The sequence below is a fragment of the Gekko japonicus genome, unplaced genomic scaffold (assembly GCF_001447785.1).
Source record: "Gekko japonicus isolate JY-2015 unplaced genomic scaffold, Gekko_japonicus_V1.1 scaffold2894, whole genome shotgun sequence".
Lineage (NCBI taxonomy): Eukaryota > Metazoa > Chordata > Lepidosauria > Squamata > Gekkonidae > Gekko > Gekko japonicus.
Window position 1 is genome coordinate 125,938 of NW_015160925.1, and position 13,738 is coordinate 139,675.

Below are 13,738 nucleotides of genomic sequence, written 5' to 3' on the forward strand. Positions count from 1 at the left end.
TTAAACGTCAGTGTAACCACAAAAGGAAACGTCCCCCTTTAGAAGACTTTCAAGCAAGGAGAAGCGGGCGTACAATTCTAGAAACTCCCGTTGGGGTTGATTGTGTAAAAAGGATATAAATTGAGTGGTAGCTATTAGATTGTAAAAAGGTAAAGGTAAAGGTTCCCTTGCTTGAAAGCCAGTCAAGTCCGACTCTAGGGTTGTGGTGCTCATCTCCGTTTCAAAGCCAAAGAGCCAGCGCTGTCCGAAGACGTTTCCGTGGTCATGTGGCTGGCATGACTAAACACCAAGGCGCACGGAACGCTGTTACCTTCCCACCAAAGCGGTACCTATTTATCTACTTGCAATTTCTTGCTTTCGAACTGCTAGGTTGGCAGGAGCTGGAACTAGAGACGGGAGCTCACTCCGTCATGCGGCACCCTGGGTCTCGAACTGCTGAACTACCGACCTTCCAAAGCCTGCAATTCAGCGTCTTAACCACTTGAGCCACCGCGGTTATTATTGTTGATATTGCATGTAATGAATATATACCTGTTTTAGAATATTATGAGTAATACACAATGCACTTTATAAGATGGAACATATAGAACACTTTAACTTATAAAAAAGGTTTTTGCAGTGTATATATTTGTTGTTTGACCCCCCCCCCCCCGAAACCACGGCACTATTGCCGTGATCCCTGTTCGTCAGCGTTCAGTTGTATGAGGAAATACAGGAATCGAGATTGAGGAGTTGGTAGCCGCTCTGCCCAGCAAGTCTGCATCGTAGCCCATGAAGCAGCCAGGGAAGGGAATTGGCACGTTTGCTTCCAGACTGAATACAATAGTTTTGTTCCGTGAGCTGTGTATCATATTTTTGTCTCTTACCTGGCAGGGGAGACACCTTGATCGATGAAGGAGTTTTTCCCAGGGTGAGGCCCCTCCATTGCACTCCGCGTGCGCTGGCTCCTGTGATTTCCTCAAATGCGGGAAACTGGGCTGCATAATTTGTGGTAGTGGGGGGCCGCGTTTGCGTTTTCCCCCTTAGAACAGAGAGCCAGTTTGGTGTAGCGGTTAGGAGCATCCGGGAGAACCGGGATTGATTCCCCCACTCCTCCACTTGCAGCTGCTGTTGCGACCTTGGGTCAGTCATAAGTCATTTCAGAGCTGTTCTCTCGAGGGCAGCCCTCGAAAGAGCTCTCTCAGCCCCGCCTACCTCACAGGGTGTCTGTTGTGGAGCGAGGAATGGAAAGGGAAATCGTCAGCCGCTCTGAGACTCCTTCGGGGTAGTGAAGGGCAGGGTATAAAATCCAATCTCTTCTTCTTCACTGTTCCTTCAGGGAGCTCGGGGTGGCATACACGGTTTCTCCCGTCTCCCTTTCAATGTTCCCTCTAAGCTGTGCAGTCTTGTGAGCAAAAATTCTACTTTCTGAGCTCCTGGCACTAAAGTTGTGAGCGAGCGATTTGGCTGTTGCATAAGTTAGTTTGCCCTGGAGCCATCCTTCCTGAGCTAAGACAAAAATGGGTGAGCCGGAGGCTAAAAAACTGTGAGCTAGCTCACACTAACTCAGTTTAGAGGGAACACTGCTCCCTTTTATCCCCACCGCATTTTCACGAGGTTGATGAGGCTGTAAGAGAGCTGACGGTACAAGGTCACCCAGCAAGCTTCGTGGCCGAGTTACTGTACAGGGCTCTTTTTGGGCAGGAACGCACAGGAACGGAGTTCCGGCTGGCTCCCGAGTTGGCCACGCCCAGCAGGAACTAATTAGCATAACAGGCCACACCCAACAGCAGAAACTCATTAGGATTGGCTACAATTAGGGGTGGGTGGCCTAACATGCAAAAGCCCTGGTTTCTGACAACAAACAAGATAAAGAGAATAAGAAGCAAAAGGTGGGTGTGGCTGGATGACCACGCTTCCGGTAACATGGGGGTGTGGCGTAATATGCGAATGAGCTGTGCTGTCAGGGTGTGGCCTAATATGCTAATGAGTTCCTGCTGGGCTTTTTCTACAAAAAAAGCCCTGCATTTGAACCCAAATCTCCCAGGTAGCCACCAAATCATGCCGGCCGCCTTCGCCACCCTAGATTCTAGGATCAGGCTACTAGAAAATCGTGAAATTGTGACTGTCCTGCATTGTGCAGGGGGTTGGACTAGATAACCCTGGGAGGTCTCTTCCAACTCTATGCTTCTATGAATCTGTAAAAGCTCCTTTACGAACGATCACACTGCTGGACATCCTCCAACATCTACAGAGAGAGAGAGAGAGAATTGTACTTCCATGTGGCAACTTAATTTCTGTCTCTGTTTGTTCCCTGCCCTCCCCGTGCACATTCAGATGCTTCAGAGGAGAAGAGCGACGAGAAGAAAAGGAATTCCTCCTTGCCCACTTCCTCCTCCAAGGAAAGCGGTGACTCAAGAGACCAAAGGTAATGCTTCCCTCTAGCCAGAGGTGACACTCTGTTATCCGGGATCCCCCTCCTGCTTCTGCCTGTTCTTTCATTTCAGAGTATTAGTACGTTGGGTCTTCCCTTCTGCACTGGAATGGGATTTCCTATTAGACCTAGCACCAATGAAGCCTGCCCAAAGGGAAGGGGGAAACTAGCAGAGGGCGGTCGCCAGGCGATCCTTCACTTTAGCGCCTCCTTTGTTTTTGTTTTAAAAGCGACAGATGTAAATGGAAAAATAATAATAATAAATGTCTACAAAACCCGGTGACTTTTGTGAGTTCATTTTGATTTATCTTTATTTGCGGTTTATTTTTGCATTCATATCTTCTCGATTCTCTCTCATGCTGTCTTTTCTTTATTAATAAAAATATCACTTTCTGGTTTTGTTGATTTACTTTGTCGTTTCATTCCTTTTCCCCTCCCTCTTTTATTATTAACATGTTCTGCCCCTCCCTCCCCCTTCCACTACGTACACACGCAAACACACTCTGTTTACTTCTAGGAATGCTAAGGCTTTGTGTTTCTGCTTCTGTTGAAGCAGAAAAGACAGCAGCAGGGAAAACTCCTGTTGTTTAAATACAGACAAAGCCAAAAATGAGAGATCACGGGAGGAAGTGGAATTCCAAAAACAACATCCATGACAAAAATAACGGAGGGTCAATAATGATAAGTTGCAAAAATGTTTACTGTAGTTATTTTGGTAGAAAATTTTCTTCTATTATCGCTCACACGCTAACGAATACTGCGCCATGAACAATTCGTTTCGCAGTATTTGCCTTTTCACATTGTGAAGACCTTGGGTTCTATTATTAGAGAGTCAGCATGGAATGTTTCCTTCAGGAGTTGAGAAGTAGAGATCGATAAGAATTGGGATTGCTACACACTCAGATAAAGCAAATATTGTGACATGAAATGTTCATGGCGCAGTATTCGTTAGCGTGTGAGCGATAATAGAAGAAAATTTTCTACAGAAATTACTACAGTAAACATTTTTGCAACTTATCTTTATTGACTCTTCGTTATTTTTGTCACTGATGTTGCTTTTGGAATTCCGTTTAAATACAAACAGCATGCCATTGAACAGTCCTGCGACTTATCAGTTACAGTCTTAAGTTGGCAGTGCACATGCTAAATTTCAAGGCACTCCGCTCTGTCTAATGCACACAGCATGACAGCACAAGCACAGATCTGAGAAACCTGTTATGCATCAGGTGTGCATGGATCTATTTGTATAGATACAGCCAGGGCTTTTTTTTGGAGAGAAAAACCAGCAGGAACTCATTAGCATAATTGGCCACACCCAACAGCAGAAATGTATTAGCATATCAGGCCACACCTCTGTGTTACCAGAAGTGTGCTCATCCAGCCACACGCACCTTTTGCTTCTTATTCTGTTTACCTTGTTTGTTGTCAAAACCCAGGGCTTTTTTTGTAGCAGGAACTCCTTTGCATGTTAGGCCACACACCCCTAATGTAGCCAGTCCTAATGAGTTTGTGCTGTTGGGTGTGGCCTATTATGCTAATGAGTCCCTGCTGGGTGTGGCCAACTCAGGACCCAGCCGGAACTCCGTTCCTGTGCGTTCCTGCCCAAAACAAGCCCTGGATACAGCCTAAAATGGGGAATCTAACTAGATTTACTTGAAAGGAAGAAGACCCCGAATATAAGACGACCAGTGCTCCCTCTAAGCTGTGGAGTCTTGGGAGTAAACATTCTACTCTGTGAGGAGGAGGAGGAGATTGGATTTATACCCAGCCCTTCACTTGCAGTCTCAGAGCGGCTTACAAACTCCTTTCCCTTCCCCTCCCCACAACAGACACCCTGTGAGGTGGGTGGGGCTGAGAGAACTCTGACACAAACTGCTTTTTCAAGGACAGCTGTGCCAGAGCTTGTGACTCACCCAAGGTCACATCAGCAGGTGCAAGTGGAGGAGTGGGGAATCAAACCCAGTTCTCCCAGATTAGAGTCCGCACACTTAACCACTACACCAAACTGGCTCTCCAAGCCAGTGAGCTACAGGCATTAAAGTTCTAAGCGAGTGATTTGGCTGCTGCATCAATTACTTTGCTCTGGAGCCATCCTCCCTGAGCTAAGACAAAAATGTGTGAGCCGGAGACTAAAAAACTGAGCTAGCTCGCACTAACTCAGCCTAGAGGGAACACTGAAGACGACTCCCCCCCAAAAAAAAATTTACATACGAAAAGATTTTAATTATTGCAGGTAACTGTAACTTGCATGCAAATTTAAGATGCCCTCCTTTTTGATGGTATAGCTTGGGGAGAAAAGGTGGGGTACAGATGCATTAAAGAAAGAAAGAAATCGCAATAGCCTTCCACCGCTGTAATGGTATATCAAATAGCAAATTTCAAAAAGGGCAAAAAACCTTCAATCAGCACAGACGGCTGGGGTGTTGGAAGTGGGTGCCCAGGGAAAGCACAGAGAGTCTCTCCTGATGTTCCACTGCTGCCGCAAATGCAGCCACATCCATAGCAGCGGTGGGTGCCCAGTGAGAAATCGTCTTCATGTGGAAGCAGCCCCCTGCATACTAAGTGGTTATGTGATTCGACCCTCCAGCATCAGAGATTGAGGAGACGGTGGGATGGGAGAGTAAGGTGGGTGGGACTCGCCGTTTCAGTTCCAATCCTGGATGCCTTCCCTTAAACCCCTTCTAGATTCAGATCCTTTGTTTTGACACTGCCCGTGTCATTTAAGCAGGGGTCATTTCATAGAAAAAGAGATGCAGGAGCTCATTAGCATAACTTATTTGCATACGCCACACCCCCTGACATCACCAGAAGTGTGTCAGAAGGCAACACCCACCCCTCAGGCTCCACTGGACTGTTTTGGATTGCTAGCTATTAAAGGGGGGGGGAACGTGCAGACCTGTCCTCGCAGAGGAGGGAGAGCTTGTACCTGAATAAAACTTGGTCTTAAAGGTGCCACTGGACTGTTTTGGACCGGGGGGCCGGGGGGGGGGCTCTGTAGCTTACCTGACTGCTTCTTGCTCTGAGGGCTGCTGGGAGCCGGGGGTGGGGCTTGTTGCATGTGCCCGTCCCCTGGGCTCTTTACTGCCGGAGCTCCGCTCCTGTGCGCTCCTGCAGGAAATGACCCCTGAATTTAAGTCTTTCTCCACAACCTCAAGGACTGGAAGACAAAGCAGCTGAGATGCAGCTTCATTTCTCAGTATGCAGCAGTGGGAAGTAGGAAGCAATTAATGCTGATGTTCTTCTCTGTGTAAGACAGGCTGGGGACATTCAGGTAGCATTAGTACAAAATGGCTTATTGCCCAGTAGCACCTTGAAGAAGAAGAAGAGACTGGATTTATAGAGAGAGCTCTTTCGAGGGCTGCCCTTGAGAAAACAGCTCAGAGAGAACTTGTGACTGACCCAAGGTCACACCATCAGCTGCATGTGGAGGAGTGGGGACTCAAACCCAGTTTTCCCAGATTAGAGTCCGCACTCTTAACCTCTACACCAAACTGTAACAAAACTTGTGGCAGGGGATAATCTTTCGTGAGTCTGAAGAAGTGAGCTGTGACTCACGAAAGCTCCTCCCCTGCCTAAAATTTTGTTAGTCTTTAAGGTGCTACTGTGGAGCTGCGGTGGCTCAAGTGGTTAAGACGCTGAACTGCAGGCTGTGGAAGGTCGGTAGTTCAGCAGTTCGAGACCCGGGTGTGCCGCATGACGGAGTGAGCTCCCGTCTCTGGTTCCAGCTCCTGCCAACCTAGCAGTTCGAAAGCAAGAAATTGCAAGTAGATAAATAGGTACCACTTTGGTGGGAAGGTAACAGCGTTCCGTGCGCCTTGGTGTTTAGTCATGCCGGCCACATGACCACGGAAATGTCTTCGGACAGCGCTGGCTCTTCGGCTTTGAAACGGAGATGAGCACCGCAACCCTAGAGTCGGATTCGACTGGCTTTCGAGCAAGGGAACCTTTACCTTTACAATCTAATAGCTACCAGTCAGTTTACATCCTTTTTTACACAATCAACCCCAACGGGAGTTTCTAGAATTTACCTTTACTTTAAGGTGCTACTGTACCTTTGCTCTTTTCTACTGCTACAGATAGGCTAACACGGCAACCCGTCTTGATCTATCTCCATGACAGAAGTGAAAAGTGAATAGAGGGCGAAGTAATACATTAATCAGGTCTCTGAACTGCAAGCACGAACTAGTGGCTTATACAGCAGGTAGCCCTGGATTACTCATGTGAGTGATTCATGCCAAATGTTCCGGATGTGGGGGGAGGGTAAAAGTAATACAAAGCCCTGCCCGAGTCATTTGCCAATCTGATCTGAGATCCAAATGTGATGATGAGTGTAACACCAAGCCCAGTCATTAAGTCTTCTCGAGCAGTTCTCAAGAGAGCTCTCTCAGCCCCACCTACTTCACAGGGTGTCTGTTGTGGGGAGGGGAAGGGAAAGGAGATTGTAAACCGCTCCGAGACTCATACTGAAGGGCGGGGTATAAATCCAATCTCGTGTTCTTCTTCTTCAGTGGACACAAGAACAGTCTCCCTTCTGAGGTGGTGGATTCTTCGACACTGGAGGTTTAAATATTGAGATTTAAATATTGAAATTTATAACTGAGAATATTTTATTTTTTTTCATTTCTATCCAACTTTCTCCATGCTGGGGACTCGAAGCAGCTTACATCAGTCTCCTCCATTCTAAATAAATATCAGCTCAATTTAAATAAAAAATAAAATAAAAAATAAATTGAAATAAATAAAACCAGCTTGGCTGAAACAGCTGCAATGCAGGCAGATAAATTCTACATCGTATCCAGGTCTGTCTGCAGTTCCACCAAGTCTGTAGTTTTTTACTTCTCTCACATAACCGAATAGCTTTGCATGCAAAAGATTCCAGGTTCTGACCAATGTTCCCTCTAAGCTGAGTTAGTGTGAGTTAGCTCACATTTTTCTAGCCTCCAGCTCACACATTTTTGTTTCAGCTCAGGAAGGAGGGCTCCAGAGCAAACTAATTGATGCAGTAGCCAAATTGCTGGCTCACAACTTTAATTCCAGGAGCTCACAAAGCAGAATTTTTGCTCACAAGACTCCACAGCTTAGAGGGAACATTGGTTCTGACCCTCAGTTCTCCAGCTAAAAAGGGATCTTTGGGCAAGGACTGGTTACTGTGACATGTAATGCTGAGCGAAAATGAAAATTTTACAGGAAGCCTTCTATGGAGCATGTTATTCCCTGGTAACCTAACAGTAGCATTAACAGCAGTCAGAGGTTACGTTGTAATTTATTTATTTATTATAGTTATTTATTTTTATTTTTTATATATACACACACACACAACCTTTCCTTGTGGCTCAAGGTAGCTTACAGTAATAGTTAAAAACATTTTCAGTTAAAACCAAAAATAAAATAGCAGACCCCTAATCCCCCCCCCCCAAAGACGCCAGCCATTCAAACTTCCCCCAAATTCCTGGCAAACAGGCCTTGCAGCACCTCCTGAAGATCTCTGGGGTGGGGGCTCACATCTGTAGGGAGCCCATTCCACAGATTTGGAGCCATGTTGGAAGATTATAGCAACCCCAGACAAGCTGTTGGGACTACAATAATGGGTTTAAATTAAGGGTGGGAAAGTACCGACTGGATATCAGGAAAAACGTTTTTACAGTCAGAGTTGTGCAACAGAGGAATCGGCTGCCTAGGGAGGTGGTGAGCTCCCCCTCCCTGGCAGTCTTTAAGCAGCGGCCGGACAAACCCTTGTCAGGGATGCTCTAGGCTGAATCCTGCATTGAGCAGGGGGTCAGACTAGATGGCCTGTATGGCCCCTTCCAACTCTTGTGATTCTGTGCTTCTACTTCAGGGTAAGTAATGTGAAAACTTAAAAACTTACAACTGTGTGGTTCTTGAAGCCAGTCATTGTGACGTATCAATCATAGCTACCTTACTGTCCCAATGTGGGGTCATGGATGGACTTGTGAAGCAAATGTTTTTAACTATTACTGTGTTGCAAGCAGTGTTCACTCTAAGCTGAGTTCCGTCTAAGTGGAGTTCCCTCCGGCTCACACATTTTTGTCTTAGCTCAGGAAGGAGGGCTCCAGAGCAAACTAATGTATGCAGTAGCCAAATCCCTGGCTCCCAGCTTTAATGCCAGAAGCTCACAAAGTATAAGTTTTGCTCACAAGACTCCACAGCTTAGAGGGAGCATTGGTTCCCTCTAAGCCGTGGAGTCTTGTGAGCAAAAATTCTACTTTGCGAGTTACCGGCATGAAAGTTGTGAGCAAGCGATTTGGCTACTGTATAAACTAGTTTGCTCTGGAGCCCTCCTTCCTGAGCTGAGACAAAAATGTGTGAGCCAGAGGCTAAAAAATTGTGAGCTAGCTCACACTCACTCAGCTTAGAGGGAACACGGGTTGCAACCATAGACAACTTCCAGAGGGGACTGGACAAACATACAGAGCAGAGGTTCATGAGTGGTTCTTGGCCACAAGGTGTAGATGGAACACGCTGTGGCAATGATGCTCTGTATTCTTGGTGCTTGAGGGGCAACAGGGGGAGGGCTTCGGGAGTTCTGACTAGGGGTGTATAGGGGGGGGATTTCCCCCCCCCGGATATATTGAACCCATTTTTTTGGGGGGGGGGGAAATCTAAAAAACCCTGAATGCCAATACCGGTATTGTATAGCTATCCGAAAATTTTTGGATATCCGAAAAAATTTGGGTCCATTATATCCTATGGGGCCATTGTAGTCAATGGCAAAATCTTTTAGCAAGTTTTCAGGGGGCTGGGGGGAGGGGGCTTGAGGTAGACACACCAAATTTGGACTGTAGCTGCTGGAGCCTCTCCCCAAAAGACCCCCAAAGTTTTTAAAAGATTGGCCCTGGGGGTCCAATTCCAGGGGCATCCAAAGAGGGTGCCCCTAATTCTCCGTTGTTTCCTACGGGATGGGGAAAAGGCAGGCAGCAGACAGTGTCTCCCCAAGAATCTCTCTGTAAGAAAGTTAAGTGAGGTGTGGTGGTGGTTGCCCTGCTGGTGGACCTCCTGATGGCCCCTGGGTTTTGGCCACGGTGTGACACAGAGTGCTGGACTGGATGGGCCATTGGCCTGATCCAACATTGGCTTCTCTTATGTTCTTTTATGAATATTGATGGGTTACAGGGGAGGGTGGTCTTTTAGACTCCAGCTGCCCAATGCACATGGGTAGGTCTTGCAGATTATGAAATCGTGTCCTCTAAGTGATCCACAGACATACTGTTCTTCACCTCCCTTGGTGCGTGGCTGCCAAGTGGAGATGGTGGCTCTTCCAGATCCCACTTCCAGGAGATGAGTGAGGAGGGCCGTAGGGTGGTCGAAGCGCTTGTTTTGCCCAGCGTAGGTACGCCTGTTATGTGCCCGCTCTGTTCTGCGCCTTCTCCATCCACTCACTGCAAGTGTGGGCTAGTAGGTTCAGGAGCCTACCTTGACTCCCGTGATAAAATTACGAAAAGTCAATTCAATTTTTCAAGTGTTCGTTAAACATTAATACATTTCTGTGAAATCACATGGAAACACAATATCCTTCACAATAAGAATAATCCAGTGGCATAATCCTCTTCTCTATTGCCGGAGTCTGCCTGGTCCTCTTCACCTTAAGCATCATCCAATGCAAATAAAGTGCAATAGCCAATAAAATGTTCTTAGGCTGCGATCACACACCCACTAAATAATCCCCTTTCAATCCACTCCCCACCTGGATTTCAGTGTATGAACTGGCAAAATCCATTTGGAAAGTGGATCAAACGTGGATCATTTATTGTGTGATCGCAGCCATGGTATGTTTCTTATTCCCAGAGGTCATTTCGGGGGGGATCGCGGGGGATCACAGTTCCCCCGGGTGAGGTACGGGGGGCGGGGCACATGACGAAGCCTCGCCCCCTGCTTCCGGCCGCCCCACTTCCGGCCCTCATTCAGCCAGGAGGTTCCGGTGATGTCAGGGGGTGTGGCCTTATGACACTTCCGGTGATGTCAGGGGGTGTGGCATATGCTAATGAGTTATGCTAATGAGTTCCCCTAGCTCTTTTTCTACGAAACGACCCCTGCTTATTCCTACATCCAAGGAGCATCAGAAGTCACGATTCTGCAGACAGGCTCGCTCAAACACCCGTCTCGTTAAGATTCCTTGGAGCAGAATTTGTGTAGACTTTACAAATTTTCTTCTCACTCAGTTTCTTAGCTGCACCTTCTCTCTCATGCCTGTGAGAGGGGTTCGAGCAAGCCTTCTTGGCGGAATCGTGACTTTTCATGCTACTTGAATGCAGGAATAAGAAAGACACTAAGAACGTTTTATTGGCTATTGCACTTGATTTGCATTGGATGACGTTTGAGGTGAAATGGACCAGGCAGTCTCCGGCAATAGAGGAGAGGATTATGTCCAGAGTTCCCTCTAAGATGAGTGAGTGTGAGCTAGCTCACAGTATTTTAGCCTCTGGCTCGCACATTTTTGTCTTAGCTCAGGAAGGACGGCTCCAGGGCAAACTATGCAGTAGCGAAATTGCTCGCTCACAACTTTAATGCCGGTAGCTCACAAAGTAGAATTTTTGCTCACAGGACTCCATATCTTAGAGGGAGCATTGTCACTGGATTATTCTTATTGTGAAGAGCCAATTTGGTGTAGTGGTTAGGTGCGTGGACTCTAATCTGGGAGAACCGGGTTTGATTCCCCACTCCTCCACTTGCACCTGGCTGGATGACCTTGGGCAAGCCGTAGCTCTGATAAGAGCTGTTCTTAAAAAAGAACAGTTTCTGTCAGAGCTTTCTCAGCCCCGCCTACCTCGCAAGGTGCCTGTTGTGGGGAGGGGAAGGGAATGTAGTTTGTAAGCCGCTCTGAGACTCCTTCGGGTAGTGAAGGCCGGGGTATAAATCCAATCTCTCTCTCCCCTCTCTGAAGAATGTGTATGTCCGTGAGTGTTCCCTCTCAGCTGAGTTGGTGTGAGCTAGCTCACAGTTTTTTAGCCTCCAGCTCACAGATTTTCGTCTTAGCTCAAGACGGATGGCTCCAGAGCAAACTAATGTATGCAGGAGCCAAATCGCTCGTTCACAATTTTAATGCCCAGTAGCTCCTCCCCCCCAAAGTAGAATTTTTGCTCACAAGGCTCCACAGCTTAGAGGGAGCTTTTCACAAAAATGTATTAATATTTATCAAACACTTGAAAAATGGAATTTTTTGTAATTATATCACAGGGTTCCCCCCCCCCCATTTACCAATTCCGTGATCTCTCTGGCTGCTGTGTTCCTGTGGATAGCAGCACACTCTGCCAGAGGCCACTGGATTGTGAATGTGTGTACGTGTCACCATTTTACAGTGAGAAAGGCAAGAAAATAAATTTAAATGAATGATGATGACTCTACGTATTCCTGGGCAATCACGACATCCAGGCATCCTGACCTAAGTCTGCTACCCCTCAGCTCTCTGCTAACAGTACCACCTTCTTCTGACATGAAGCCTTTCTGTAATGCAAGAGCCAGTTTGGTGTTGTGGTTAAGTGCGCGGACTCTAATCTGGGAGAACCGGGTTGGATTCCCCACTCCTCCACTTGCACCTGGCTGGATGACCTTGGGCAAGCCGTAGTTCTGATAAGAGCTGTTCTTGAAAAAGAGCAGTTTCTGTCAAGAGCTCTCTCAACCCCACCTACCTCACAGGGTGTCTGTTGCGGGGAGGGGAAGGGAAAGGTGATTGTAAGCCGCTCTGAGACTGCCTTGGGTAGTGAAGGGCAGGGTATAATCTTCTTCTTCTTCTTCCATAGTCAGAAGGCTCCTTACAGCAGAGGAACCCACCACTTCTAGTTGAGTGGAGGAATAAGTACACCCGACCCGCCTCGTCTCAGGAGGCATGAACTTGGGAAGGGAGGATCCTTGTAGCCGTTTGATAGGACACAGAGAGAGTACGTTTGAATTTGCCGATGTCACGGTGGCAACCAGATCACCCTGTGTTCATACCATCACTTTCCATGGGGACGGACCTGCAAAAGGGAACTTCAGGAATGGGTGGGGAGGAATCATGGGGCAGGTCTACACGGCCAATTCTGTATTGGTTTCTGCTGGTTTTAATTGTCCTGTTCTGCCCCATCCCCAGGGTATCCTGGGAATTGGTTTGGAGTGGGTGCTGTGAACAGAGATGTAAAATTTCCAGAAATGTCTACACTATGGGGGTACCTTTTTTTCATAGGGAAAAAACCAACTTTGGGGAAGATTGAAATATATGCAATACTTACCTTTCAAACCTGTTCTTCTTTAGTGACTGGAAAACATAGAATGCATCATTTAAAACTTAGCATATAAAATTGTACTGTTTGGCATATTTATGGAATTTAAAAGCATAAATATCTTCATTTTCTGTAAGAAAAAAATGCAAGTATACCCAGTACTTGACAGAACGGGTTGCAAACAGCGCCACCATATGTTAGCCTAGCACATGTATGTTTAACTTTTTGCCATTTGGGGCCGGGGGGGATGAAAGTTGAAGGTCGAATACATATTCTCTAGCAATTAAAAGAAAGTGTATTATTTGGACAGAAACTCTCTCATGGGGTTCACTAGGTAGGACTACCACCATGTTTTGGATATTAAGCAAAACTTTATAGAATTGAAAACACTAAACTCTATCATTGAAGACATAATACCATATTAATTGTTGCCAAAATGATTTATTTTTTAATTTATTTAATTTATATTTGAATTTATATCTCGTCCTACCCCGAAGGCTCAGGGTGGCTGATAAGGGCACTGTGTGCCAAGGTTATAACAATAAAACACATAGTATCTCTCCTTATATATAACTAGAAATAATGCCCGTTGCGGAAATAAATACAACGGGATCTAGAATGGGAGAGTGCTCTGGCTTTGGGCAAACAGTGTCAGTTTCCTGTGGCGACCTCAGCAGGGTTTAATGACAGAGTCCACTGTTTTCTCCAGAGGGACTGATCTCTGCTACCTGAAGAGCATTTGTATGTTTGAGTTATCTGTAGCCCTCACCTGGAGAGTGGTAACCATTGTTACCCATTCTCCTCTCCCCTATGAGGTATGTTATGCAACTAAAAATTCCAACTGCCTTGCGGGGGGGGGGAGTTTGAGGTGTGGAATGGACTGAAGTCCAATCAGCTTCCATATGCAAAAGACCAGGTTGTCGCAGCAGTTGTGGTGTGGGCGGGACCCGGGCTTTGCCTTCTGATTGGTGGCGATATATGCTGAGGAGCAGTGCCATCAGCCATACACTAAGGGAGTGCATTTTAGAATTAGAACTTTGGCACCCACTATTCAATTATATATAAGGAGAGATTGAGTAAGAACATTCTATATTGAACATTCTAAATTTGG

The 13,738-nt window shown here is 46.5% G+C and overlaps 1 protein-coding gene across 1 annotated transcript in view; it reads left to right on the top strand.

Moving 5' to 3' along the window:
• Nucleotides 1–13,738, top strand: part of TCEA2 (transcription elongation factor A (SII), 2) — a 43,808-nt gene that overhangs the window by 8,344 nt on the left and 21,726 nt on the right. Inside the window, exon 3 of the mRNA XM_015424878.1 lies at nucleotides 2,317–2,407. Coding sequence (XP_015280364.1) covers nucleotides 2,317–2,407 — 91 coding nt within the window. The remainder of the gene's footprint in view (nucleotides 1–2,316; nucleotides 2,408–13,738) is intronic.